The sequence below is a fragment of the Tympanuchus pallidicinctus genome, unplaced genomic scaffold (genome assembly GCF_026119805.1).
Source record: "Tympanuchus pallidicinctus isolate F22 unplaced genomic scaffold, pur_lepc_1.0 scaffold12, whole genome shotgun sequence".
In the NCBI taxonomy this organism is placed as follows: domain Eukaryota; kingdom Metazoa; phylum Chordata; class Aves; order Galliformes; family Phasianidae; genus Tympanuchus; species Tympanuchus pallidicinctus.
In genome coordinates, this window is record NW_026294637.1 from 10234984 (window position 1) to 10247791 (window position 12808).

The 12808-nt window shown below is 38.2% G+C and overlaps 1 protein-coding gene and 1 long non-coding RNA gene across 6 annotated transcripts in view; one reads left to right on the forward strand and one right to left on the reverse strand.

Annotated features, from left to right (window-relative positions):
- The window catches only part of SLC12A1 (solute carrier family 12 member 1), a 47837-nt gene that overhangs the window by 13439 nt on the left and 21590 nt on the right, over positions 1-12808 (reverse strand). For all 4 annotated transcript variants that reach the window (XM_052671930.1, XM_052671931.1, XM_052671932.1 and 1 more), the window contains 9 exons: positions 11491-11642; positions 9807-9914; positions 8976-9099; positions 8071-8172; positions 6073-6228; positions 4386-4485; positions 4191-4302; positions 2386-2526; positions 3-109 (listed from right to left, as the gene is read on the reverse strand). In XM_052671930.1, coding sequence (XP_052527890.1) covers positions 3-109; positions 2386-2526; positions 4191-4302; positions 4386-4485; positions 6073-6228; positions 8071-8172; positions 8976-9099; positions 9807-9914; positions 11491-11642 — 1102 coding nt within the window. The remainder of the gene's footprint in view (positions 1-2; positions 110-2385; positions 2527-4190; positions 4303-4385; positions 4486-6072; positions 6229-8070; positions 8173-8975; positions 9100-9806; positions 9915-11490; positions 11643-12808) is intronic.
- The window catches only part of LOC128075322 (uncharacterized), a 30476-nt gene that overhangs the window by 9614 nt on the left and 8054 nt on the right, over positions 1-12808 (forward strand). The window lies entirely within an intron of this gene.

The window sequence follows — 12808 nt, forward strand, 5'->3', positions numbered from 1 at the left end:
ACTGTATAACACCCACATAGTTTTCAACTTGTGTGACAGCAGCACTTCTCCAGTCCTTCTTAAATCCAATCACCAAAGTATTTGGTTTCATTCTACCCAATCCTGAGGCCTATCAATGTTAAAGCACTTCATGAGAACATACACACACACACGCTCTTACTGTAAATGAGAGGTAATGGTGAAAAATAACTGAAGTAATGTAGTGGAGAGGCTTGTGCCTAGATTGCATTTCATGAATGTCCTTCATGCTCATACCCGTGTAAAAAAGATTAGCTCTAAATCATTCCAACTATAAATGATTTTTAGATGTCAGAAATGTAGTTTTGCTAAATTAGCATTCATTTGCATTTCTTCTGACATGCTCATTAAAATGGTTCAATAACTTGGAATCAAGAGAGAGTTCAAGTGCTTTTTGTATGCTCATTCTAACGTAATAGCATAAAGCTTTTATCAGATTTGGAATACCCAATAGACGGCCTGTCTTCCTTTTAAATACCTCAGATATGCAGAGAAGGCATACCCTCTCAATAATATATATCCTTTTTGCCTTGAGCTTAGAAACTGCTTCTATTCTGTTTGTCATATTCTTTCCAAAGGATTATCTGTCCAAACTAGCTAGACATGCTTTATAGATAAAAGTATAGTTTATAAACATGAACAAATGGTTTGCCAAGATTTTAGATTGTCCCCAGAATGGAGTCTGGATACTAAAACCTGAAAAAATAAGGGCTATCAGGTCTGTATTCAGGTAACCTAACTCTTACAGAAATCTAAATACTCAGTGTATGGGGGAACTTTGAGGAGGACACCCACAGATACACCAGCTTATGAAGTTACTACACTTGCCAATTTTTACTGTAAGCAAAAGGAAAATAGGTAGAAATGTAGAGTCTTGGAGATTGTTTTTATGAGGGCCGCTCCAAAACTAATCCTAATCCCTCCTATTTTAGTATGTTGGCCCACAGGAGGCAGACACAGGTGGTATGACAGTAGAGGCTGAACCTTCCTGCTGACATTCACTACATGTTGTTGCTGTGCAACAGATGGCAGCAGAGGGGCAGTCTGGTAAAAGGGTGCTTGACATGGAAGTCTTGCAGAAAACATTGCACCCATTGAGATTTGTTGACACTTGCTGAACATTTATGGAGATCAAACAGTGGAAGTGAGCACAGTGAGGTGGTGGGTGGTATGTTTCAGCTGTGGTGCCAGTGCCTTGAAACACAAGCCATGTTCTACATGGCAGTGCCCAACTGTCCCCCCGTGAAATGAAGAGCATTTCAATCAGCTCATCTGCATGAATCAGCTAATGGTGGTGAATATACTGAGAAATAGTATCTTGTAGCTGAGAACTTGCTCTCATAGTGTTATTGTGCTCTGTATCAGTTGTGGTTGGAAACAAATAGAAGGCATTACTTTCAGAATGACTGAAAATTAGAGTAGTACTGTTGAATTTGCATTGCCTTAAATGATTCACTGCTTGACAAACCAATACAGGTGTCCTTAGCATATCATAATGATGATAAAGTTATCCTTTTGTCTGCTGGAAGGGAATAATTTGTGGTTTAAATAGTAACAGAAAGGAAAAGATCTGATTATGACAGTTCTTAGAAGCATTACAGGGATCTCCTACTGAGACAATACATAAACTGAGGGTGAAATATCCATGTCAGGTTCTGATAGAATGAATTTTCTCTACATTTGTTCTCAGAATGAAATTTCTCTACATTCTCCACATATTTAAATTTTCAGATATATGAGAGAGAGAGAGAGGGAGATGGTAAGTACAAAAATGGGGCTTCTGTGCTACTTTTGTTGAAATCATTTTAAATTTAAAAATTCAAGTTAATTTAAGTGAACTTTTGGAAGTGGTCTGCTGTATTCTTAGAATAGGAGAAAAATACTGAATGCTTGTTTAGATAGCCTTTGCTGTTAAAAAAAAAAAAAAAAGAAAAAAGAATGCTTATTACACTGAGGTTTTCAGTGAACACAGTAACATTCTTAGATACTTAATCTGCTGTGTAATGCCATGCAATCAAATTGATTTCAAGTGTATCATGTGACAGCTGCACAGAGATTCATGCTGTCCTGTAGATACCTCTCTCTCTCTCTCTCTCTCTCTGTCTCTCTCTCTCTCTTTCTTTTTGTAATAATCCTGTTTTGTTCATTTAGGAAACAATTAGCCAGCCTAGTCTCATAATTCCATAGCCCAGAACTATATCTTATTATGAAATAACCTGTGTTGTAAACATATGTACCCTCAGAATGCCCTCTCTACTACATTTTCCATATAAACATGGGACTTCTTAATAAGCAAACAGAAATGCTTTCCATAGGAGGATGCTTTGATGTATCATCTTGTGTGCATTCTGTAAACAAAAAGCTTACTTGAAGGAGACTTTTGACTCCATCTCTGAAGCTGTCAGCTGCCACTGCTGCATAAAAGGCTTTTCTTTTGTTCTTTGTAAGCCAGGCCTGCTTTTTTGCCATGCCACTGTTCATCTCCTTAACACACAGCTTGCGTGGTCCCTGTGTGATACAGTAACACATTATTAAGAATGCTATGTATTATACATCATAGAGTGTTTTTGAAGGTGTTACATTGTCTGCTGTGGGACCGGAGAGAGTAAAAAAAAACAAAAAACCAACATGCCATTTTTATTGTACCTATCTCTGAACTATTCATTACCATGTTCTCTGAAAATTTCTTGCTGCCCTTTGCAAAGAGGGAATGGGAGATGTTCCCTTTAGCACAGTATCTCAAAACATTATGTGTTGCTAGCAGTGTGTCCACTTTAAGGCAAAATATTGGACGTTACTTTTATGGCTAAATGGTCTTGCTATGTTTGTTATGATATATACTGTAGTTTTCAACATGGTGTCTGGGTTCCCAGTCCTGGCTCTTTCTGGAGCCCTGCAAGCTTCTGTGGCAGTAAGATATCTCACAAGGTTGTATTGTGCCAGCAAACTGCTTCTAAGTGCTTGGCATTCCCACTCTCAGAAATTTTATTATTTGCTTGCCATCATGGTTCTGTGGTCTGTGAAGGTTCACTGTGTCACAACATTATGACCAACCAAACTAAATTTACTTTATGTTACTGAAGAAATAATAATAGTAAAAAATGCTTACGCTAGGAAAATAAATATAGGTTTTTTAATAGACTACAGTGAAATCTTAGTTCTACGTAGAAAGTGCTAATTTTAGAGAAACATCTAATAAATCAGGAAAGTTGCTGAAACTCAACTTTATGAAGCTGTTTAGTTTCAGGATCTTATTGGGTTTGATTCTGTACTTAGTGGATGCAGGAGTCAGGCTACAAGTTATGGTAGAGAAGGATTACAGTCATTCACTTTTTATAGATTTGTTCAATTTGGAAAGAGTCACATGTAGCTCTTCCATACTCTCTTTCCTCAAAGTGACAGCATCAAATGAATTATTCTTATACTCATGTGGAAGAATACACTATCTTGTCTGGACTGGTTCTATTAGTTATATTCTGCAGCATGTTTTGATGCCATGAGCCTTTTATTTTTTTCCCCTCAAAAGGTTGTTGTAATATTTAAAATACATCTTCTACTACGAGCCCATCTATTTTAGTTCTGTCCTAATGAGAGGCTAGGTGATCATCCTTTATAAGTAGACAGGAAATTATGAATTTTAGCTAGAAATATACTTTGCTTCTACGAAGATCTAAGAAAAGCATGTTTATCCTCAAAAATCAGCTTTGTTACAATTTTGGAGAAACCACTGCACAGAGGTCTGAATTACATGCCAAATCCTAGCACTGCACATCAGTGACAAAGCTAGAAATAGAGCTTAGTTAATTTGACTCTTTTGCTATATTCCTGACAGAACTCTGCCTCCCTAATTTTATTTTTTAGCCTTACTGTATCAATTAAAAATATATATATATTCACTTGTAATGCTTTATTTTTTCAAACCTTTATCGGTTTTTTGGTTCATCTGCTATGAACTCTGAAATGCATCTCAATGCAGGCTCTGTATCAGCCGATAGCTTTCTTGTCAAGGCTTATGACAAAATTCATTCTCAGTACGAATCTTTTTCACGGTCTGCACAGAAGCCCATCAGCACCATTGGGAACATTTTGTGCCAAGTGAGAGTGGAATGTGTAATGGGGATCTGCAGCACCCACTGGTGCTGCACTTTCAGATCTGTATGAGTTGACCTTACCGTGTACACTTCACAACAGATGCACAGACCATTGTTCTTTGTGAAAGTGTGTGTGATGTCGAGCAGAGCAGGCCTGATCATAGGAGCTCCTGTTAATGCTATGCACTGGGGTCTGTTAGGAGGGAAAAGGTTGTATTTAATTGGGAGATGTACTTAGCCTGAATAAACCATTCTATTTTTCACTGGAAATCTTACCTGAAGTTTTTCACATGATCTTCCACTGTAGCTAATGCCAGTGCACTGTCTAAGGCCTTAATATAGCAAAGAGCCTGTGTGGAAGAGCCCCAGTTTACTTCTGCATATAATAAAGATAAATAATGCATGTTAAGCCAGGGGTTTTCTCTGTTCTGTTACAAAGGTCAGGAGTCATTTACCTCTGAGCCAAAGCAGGATATATTCTATTGTGCTTTGTTGATACACATCTATCATTCTTTGTGCGTCATGAGAATAGGTTTGGTTATGCAAACATGCAAATAAATCATCTCATTCTTTCAAAGTAAAGCATAAGCAGTGTTTTTCCTCTGCTCAATAAATGTTTTCTTCTCTGTTTGATAGAGTTTGTACCCTTTTCCCATGTATAAAATGGACAGCCCCGAGTAATGCATTTGTATTTGTATATAACTTCATGAAGTTCAAATTAATCCATTAGGAGGCATCATCACCAGCTCCAATTACTTCTGATCTACTATATGGGTCAAAAGTTGCTCTCCAACCAATTTTGGCATACCTATCCTTTCTTCTCTATTGTACAGCCATTTGGTGGAAGGAGACAGGTGAAAAACAACCTTTGAGGAATATTAGACTTTTCTGAACCACTCAGTTGTTGGTAGGTCAGTGCTGAACAGAAGTTATTATCCTTGGAGAGCTGGAAATTGATAGCTTTTGTACAATGTCTTCAGTGAATTTAACCAGACCTTAAGCTGCTACTTTGCAGCAAGGATATTGCAATAAGCTAGGAGAAGGATAGCAATCTTCAGATGCCTTTCTGACACATTGCTTTTCACAGGTGCATTCCCTACAGCTGATGATCTTTACAGAAAGAGATCCACATGCCATCTCAGTAGGTATGAGAGCAAGCAAAAATAGAGAAAACAGAGAAAAGGAAAACTTAGGAACTTAGGCACAGACCAGGTGCTGCTATCCCAAGATGAGCAATGAAAGTATGTCTTATGTTGGGAAACTCGTCTTTTTTCCTTGAATTATTTATTCTATTGAACAAGTAAATCAGATGGTTTGCATGAAATCTGAATGTGAGTTAATTTAGTCTAGGAAATGAAAAAAAGACTAAGTGGTCTCATACTGATGCTGTACTACATTAGTGCACAGATTCCTAAGCACTGCTCCCGTGATTAACTGAGCTACTAAGTAATCTTTTTCAACAGTAAAATGTTCCTATTTTTCTTAATTTAGTGAGAAATTATAGCAAGGCACTGGAAAAAGATCAGTTCACAAATAATGCATCTTGTATTGTTGTCATATAATGGGCAGCAAGTTTCTCTTTTAAATGAGAGTCCCAGATAAGACAGCTAAGAGCACAGCAAAATTCAAGCAAGCTTTTGTGGATGGATGAAGAAAAGTTACAAGTGGTAGTAAAGCAAAAGCCCAGATTAATTCTTATTAAAGATGTGGGAGTAAACTGATGCACTGGGATGTTTATAGAAAGCCCTGAGCCATTTTTGAAATGAGTGTTTAACAGTGAAAAGTTCACCAGGATATTGTCTTACTCTATATTATGTAAAGTGGGATTTAATATGGTGGTCCAGACTTTCCTCTAAAGAATGGTGCTGAAGAAAAAGGAAGATCTATTTCTGTAAGCAGAATTAATTCTGATAAAGTCCAGTGAGGCTGCTAAACATACACAAAATAAGTCTTGTGGCCTTACCTGGTTTCTTATATGTTACATAAATATATAGAAAGAGTTCGATGACATAAGTGATGAGAGCTGCCCACCAGTTGATGACAAACATAACGCCACAGCACAACAGGGCTCCAAAAAGGGATATCCACATGTTATAATACCTGAATGCAGGTCTCCAACCTGTTTAAAGAGAATTGAGGGGATTGGAAGGGTAGAAGATAAATTGAGCAGATGGCAATCCACTGACTTTGCGCATACAGACCCACATGCAGTTTTTTTCAGCTCTGTCAGAAGGGGTGGGAAAGATTCATGCATATTCTCAGGCAGTTTATCAACAGGTGCTTCCAGGCATTAACTGATGTAGATTTCTGTCTGCACTGAGCACTGGAGCTTGCAAGGCTTTCACTATAATGTTTTCTCCTATGTCCAGCTTGGCTTTGAATGACTGTTCTTTTTATACACATTTTTACCAAATTAAAGTTCACTGGTTCGAAACTGAAAATAGGTTTTCCTTTAACTCCAGTAATAGGCTATTATGTCCTTTTGATGCATATGTATAGAACTTATTAATGGAAGCTAAATGCTTGCTGAGAGGAAAGTATATACTAATATTCCAAGTACATGTGTATTTTAAACTTGGAAATTGTCTGGCCTTGACGCATAAAAATAAAATAATTTGCAGTTCTTTAAAGAGATATTATTCCTGCTGCTCTTCAGCTGCAGTATTGAATCCTTCCCCTGCTAGCAATTAAAATGAGACAAGCAGTGAGTCTCCGTGGTTTGCAGGTCTCTGCCAGGTGTTCTGCAGAGCAGACCCTTTTGGAGAGAGGGAAAAACACTGAAGATACAAGGAGAGGCTGAGCAACCCTGTCTTGGATCGTCTTTGTAATGAGGGAATGGGAAGGTCCTGCTGTGAAGAAATTTGCTGTCCTGCAGGCTTGCAATTATAATAATCTATCACTGTGAATTGGCAGAAATTAACTGGAGGAAATAAGAAAAGAAAAAAAATGGCTGCAGTTTTGTCAGAAAATGTTAAGTAGTGGCAGAGTTGAAACAGATGCACATACACAAAGTCTGTAAAAGTAATTTTTACTCAGCTCTAAGGCCGCGTGGAGCAGATCTGCATTTGTTCAGCTGTGCAGGTAATTAGCAGAAGTGCTCATCTTTTCTGCCCTCTGAACAAATGGCACCATGCAGATCTGTAGGAAGGAAGTTGATGTAGGCATTTATGCTACCACTGCAGGTTTCTTCACACTGGAAATAAAAAATGTATTCCTTGCTTCTAGAATTGAATATCTGATTCACAGTAGCAGGAAATTGTCTTTCCTTTTTGCCCACAGTCGTGCTGCTCAGCTGATTGACTTTTGTTCTTAATAATGATGTTGAGGTGGATTATTCTGATGTGGTGATGCGTACGCCTGTAAGCCTGTATTTTCCCTTGCAGTGCAAATGTAGAGAGTGACTCTCAAGATATCCTTGTAGAGGACCTCATTGTACTCTACCCTACAATTCTGCTACTAGCCACTGCGGAGCTATCTTAATGTTGGTCTGGGGACCTGTTCTTGTTCTGTGTGTTTTCTTCCAGGCTGTATCACTTCCATCACAATTACTGTTCTTACAAACTTTCTTCAAATGTGATTGTAGTTTTGGCAGGAGGGCATAAAGACCCCATTTCACCTTACTTACTTTATGTGGTCAGAGATACTATATGTTTTTTATCCATCCTGTTGACTGATAGTGAGGGGAAAAACACCCTAAGGAGCAGCTTTCTTGCTCCAGTAAGATCCACCAAAGCCTTTTTCATCTTACACAACTGCAGGGAGGAACATAAGGGAAAGAGCCATTATTTTTGTCTTTTGGAGATAAATAAAATGTCATCATATTCAATGGGAGCAGTAAAACCTGAAATCACATAGCTTAGATGTTTTACAGGTACTGCAGCTTTCTCTGACAAACAGTCAAGAACATGCAGAGATGAGTTTGTGAAGCCCACACTGAAATCACTGGTGAATGCCGACTCACCTGGAGATTTTGCGTATGAGGCATGAAAGCAGGAGAAATTAATCAAAGCATATGAAGCCAGGAAGAAATTGGAGATGATGGGAGCAATGGTGTTCAGTTGAGCTGCAAGACACAATTCAGACGTACGTACGTAGGTTCCTAAGCTGTGTTACAGCTTTTTCCTGACAATACATTAAATCTGTATACTGTCTGGATTTGTTGTCCAGAGAGAGTTCCAGTATTTTTCTGTGGAACTAATTTAAGGTCACCTTGATATACCTCATTTCATACCAATGTGTCTGTTCATTTATATAATCTATACTCTGTGCAAGATTATACTTGACGCTCTGATTCTACAGATTGCCTCTTAATGATGTGGAGCTGATGTAGGTTTCAGAACTTCAAATATGTAATTTAGAGGACAGATGTGATCCTAAAAAGGCTACTATTAATTTGTAGTTAAAAAGTATTGTTTTGCTTTTTAAATGGCAATCTGAATTCTCCAGCTACACTTTGCATTTATTGACAGTGCCACACAATTTGAAATTGAAGTCCCAGAGAAATCAATTTTAAAATTTCAACACTTCCAAATGTACTGCTAATATATGATTAATATTGTGTGTGATAGCACACTCAATACAGTAGCTGGGATTTTCTGATGCCAGTGCTAGTAATTTGAGCTGTGTTTTTGAGCTAATTACGGAGAAGGCTTGGCAGAGCAGGCCTCCTAATTGCATCAAAATTATTTCACTTCTATATACAGTACAAACTAGAAATATATTTACTAAGTTTGCCATATTTGACATAGTTTGGGTGTGCTAACTTGGTTGGAATCTTTTCTAACTATAGCTAATCATTGTATTAAGATATCAGTTTATAGAATTTCAAAACATCAGGTTGTTGCATTTATGTAACTGTATACAAACCAATCAAAATGAATGCCATAGCAATCACAAAAGTGAGTACGTATCCTCTGATTGGCTCGTTGTTTTTTCCGTATCCTTTGGCAAAGAAGTGGAGTCCTTTGTAGACATTGTCCTTGCAAAGAGCCTGGGGGACAAATCAGGGCATTCTTGCATCGGAAGAAGTTTTCTGTGAGTGACAGCTTACTAGACTTTAGCTAAACAAAAATTTAATCTAACTTAGTAGTTTAAATACGTCTACTGCTATGGCATATAAACATTCAAATAAGGTGATAAGCTAATATCTTGCCAAATTATAGTATCAAAACAAAATCACAGACATTTAACACTTATTCAGTGCTTTAAAGAGACATTAATAGAGTATCTAAACAGACTTTAAGTTGATGGGAACTGAAGCAGAAGTCAGATCTGTGCAAGTTATCTGTCTTTCCCGTGCCCTCCATTGCCATTCTGTGTGCATTGCTGCTTCCAACAGCTTGTGGACAGCATGTCTCAGCACACCTGCCAGCACAGGAATGAGAGCTTCTGCAGATTCCTGGCATTCCTGAGGTATAGGCTGGCTCTCTCAGGAGATAGTGGTCCTGAAAGTAGCCTTGAAGTTAACAAACACGTGTGCATCCCCCTCTCCTGCCACCAAGCTGAGCTCTGACCAAAGGCATGCAGCAATCCTAAATGCCCATGTCTGTAGCAAGGTGATAAGACCTGCCTATTTCTGTAGAAATACATATATCAGCGTTATTCAAATACCTATTGCACTTGGCACATAGAGTTCAGCTAAATTGTTTATTTTTGAAGTAAAATAGAGTATAAAGAAATGGATACTTGGATTTCTACCTGAAAAACTTTGGGTGCGCTGACCAGAGATGCCAGAGCTGATGACAGAGTAGCAGAAAAGATGCCAGCTGTGATGAGAGGACCGAAGCCAGACACCATACTCATCACCTGTAGAAAAAAAAGAAGGGAAAAAAATAGCCAGGCTTGCATTTGAATACATTTTTTAATCACAGATCTGTTTAATTAGTATGTTTCTGCGTGTCTCAGCTTTTAGTAGTCCTAAATTCAATATATATATACTACAAAGCTGCTGTGAGGTATGGGAATACTATTATTCATTTTTTAGTGGAAAGCAACTGAGCCACGGCCAAATGTGAATACAAACCTGCAGCTGTGTGCAAGGGCACATGAGTACTCTGAGATTTTCTTACCTCCTTCACTAATTTACTGCCATAAGTAACGGCCTCTGCTTGACAGATAAACACTTGAGCAAGAAGGGAAAGTGGAAACAGCAGGACAGAACCCTGAAGTATTTAATATGGTCAAAGAGATTTGTGTTTGTTTGGATTTTAATATTATTTAACACAGCTAAAAAAGGAAGAGAACGTGCGTCTGTGCTGGTACAATAGCAGTTCTGCAAACAGCAGTGGTGGGCACCATCAGGCCTCTCTTTCCTGGGGCCTTTCCTGGCCTTCACCACCATTAAACCAAAAGGGTTGTTCAGAAGCAGCAGAGAAGGAGGTAAAAAGATGAAGTAGATGGATGTGATTGCCTGATACTTTTGGTGTGTTAGAAGCACTCCAGGAAAGAGAACAGTTAATTCTAGAGATTTGTCAACTGAAAATTTGGCTTTTCTGACATCAGTCTGGCAAGGATAAATGCATAAAATGAAATTCTGTTCATGCTTTTGGCGAGGTCCTTTTTCTGAAGGGTTCCCCTGAGTTTGAGCATCTGAGCTCAGGTGGAAATGAGGATGGAAGGAAAGCAGTCTGCACTACAGATAGCATATCCCTTTAAAGGTTTTTACCCAGCCCTGTCATTTAGCAGAAGCAGCTGGGAAAAAAAGCAAGTGACTTTGAAAGCTCCAAATGGCAAGTTGAAAAGCAAGTGCAGGTAGGCGGTGAGCTCCTCTGGTGGCTGTGAAGCAGAGGGGCTGCACAGACATCTGGGAGCAATGGTCGTGGTCGTGCAGAACTGCTTTACTTTGATCCTTTGCCTAAGCTTTGTTTTGAAGAATAGAAATGGCGCTCTGTCTGGCCTTGGAGAAAGATCTTGTTACTTTTCACTTGGTTTTTCACTTGACTATTTCAGATACTTTTTTAGAAGAAGTCTGAACTTTGGCTTTTGTATTGTGGATTAAACCTTTAAGAGCAGCCGCAGCACCCCTGAGGTGAAGCCACATCCGTGTGTTAAGAAAAGTGAGATGAACTGCTCATCTGGCAGGAATTCCAGATGTCTTTGTTAAGCCTAGGCTTCGAGTTTGAAGGTGTTGGAGGATATACTCCTGCATGGTACTTGTTGAAAGAGGTTAGGATGTTACCAGAGTACTGGGAAGACTAGTGGCGTCAGTTACCTTCCATGAAGCTAACATGAAATGCGCAGACTTTTCACATTACTCCTGTTTTTTGATTTTTACTAGATAAAAGTGAATTTCCTATTGCTGTCACTTGTCAGTAAATAATATCTTCGCATGTTTGTACTAAAGTGTTTGTGCATCACTTATGGTTGTATATGTTATTAAAACCTGAAAATTATTCATCAGCCCATAATCACATGGCTGACTTCTGCATCTGGAAAAATCATAGCCTAGGTTGCAGGCAGATGATCCATTGCAACTCATCCCAGGTATAACTGTATCATTGATGTTCCCAGTAGCATCTCGTACAACACAGGAGGCTGTGGAAACAAGAATATACTATTACTTTCCTTTCTTGTGACAACAGAATGATGTTCTTTCCATGCTGTGATTGTTGGTCTATATATGTTTTGTTCAATCTCTACTTCAGCATCATCTCAAAAAGTAATGTTTTGTGTTAGGCCCAATTTACTTCCCTGTAGTATAGATTTTCATGTTATTTGTAGACAGCTATTTTCTTCTGTTACTCTTAAAATAATAATCCAGTTGACTAAAGAAGACATGTATTTATCTAAGAGTAGAGAAACAGATGCTCTGGAGATGAACAATGTATTAACTAAGAAGTATATTGTCAGTCTGACACCACTTTTCCAGGAGTCAGTATTCAAAGGTATCATTGCAGTGAGGATCTTAGGTCTAGGCATATTTCTTCTGGTGTATCAAGGGCACACAATTACTTTGGAGCCCCAGATCTTTAGCTGTTTAAATTGTCACAGCCCTACATATACTAATACAGCAAGAAAAACTTCTAACAGGAGTAAACTGTCTATGTTCTCTGTGTTTAATAAGGGCATATTTATGCTGTCTTTTTTTGTTTGCTACCAGAAATGGAAAAAAAAAAACCACCAACAATTGATAACTACATTTTTAGCAGCCAAAATGTGAATTTACGTGAAATTTTCAAATATGTTGAGAATCCCAAAATAAACATCATCTCCTTAGAAAATAGATAAGGAAATAGGAAAAAGTATTGCACTGAAAGGTAGACAGCTCTGAAGCTATTGCTTATCAGAACAGAACAATGCAGTAACACAGATTTATAATAGAAAGTGAAGAATAACTGTTCCAACTGTAGTTGCAGGTGAAATTTAGGTCTAAATGTAACATCTGACTTGGGTATTCTGCCTTTTTGCATGAAGTACAAAAAAGGGAGTCCCTGCAGGGCTTTCATACAGTGCTGAGGTATTTGCTCACAAGGAAGAGCATCATTTACAACACTCTTTATTACAGTACTGTTCAAGTAGAAGAAAAATCTTTATTTCTTGAACAGAGATTTATTGTATCCTTGTAATGAGAATGTAATTCTATGTTCTTCCAACACCAGTTCATGGCTGCAGTACAGGCCTCATTTTGATACCTGTGTGCTTTTTTGTTACCTCAGATTGCAGAGCAGTTAGTGACATAGCACATCTTCATGGAGATATAC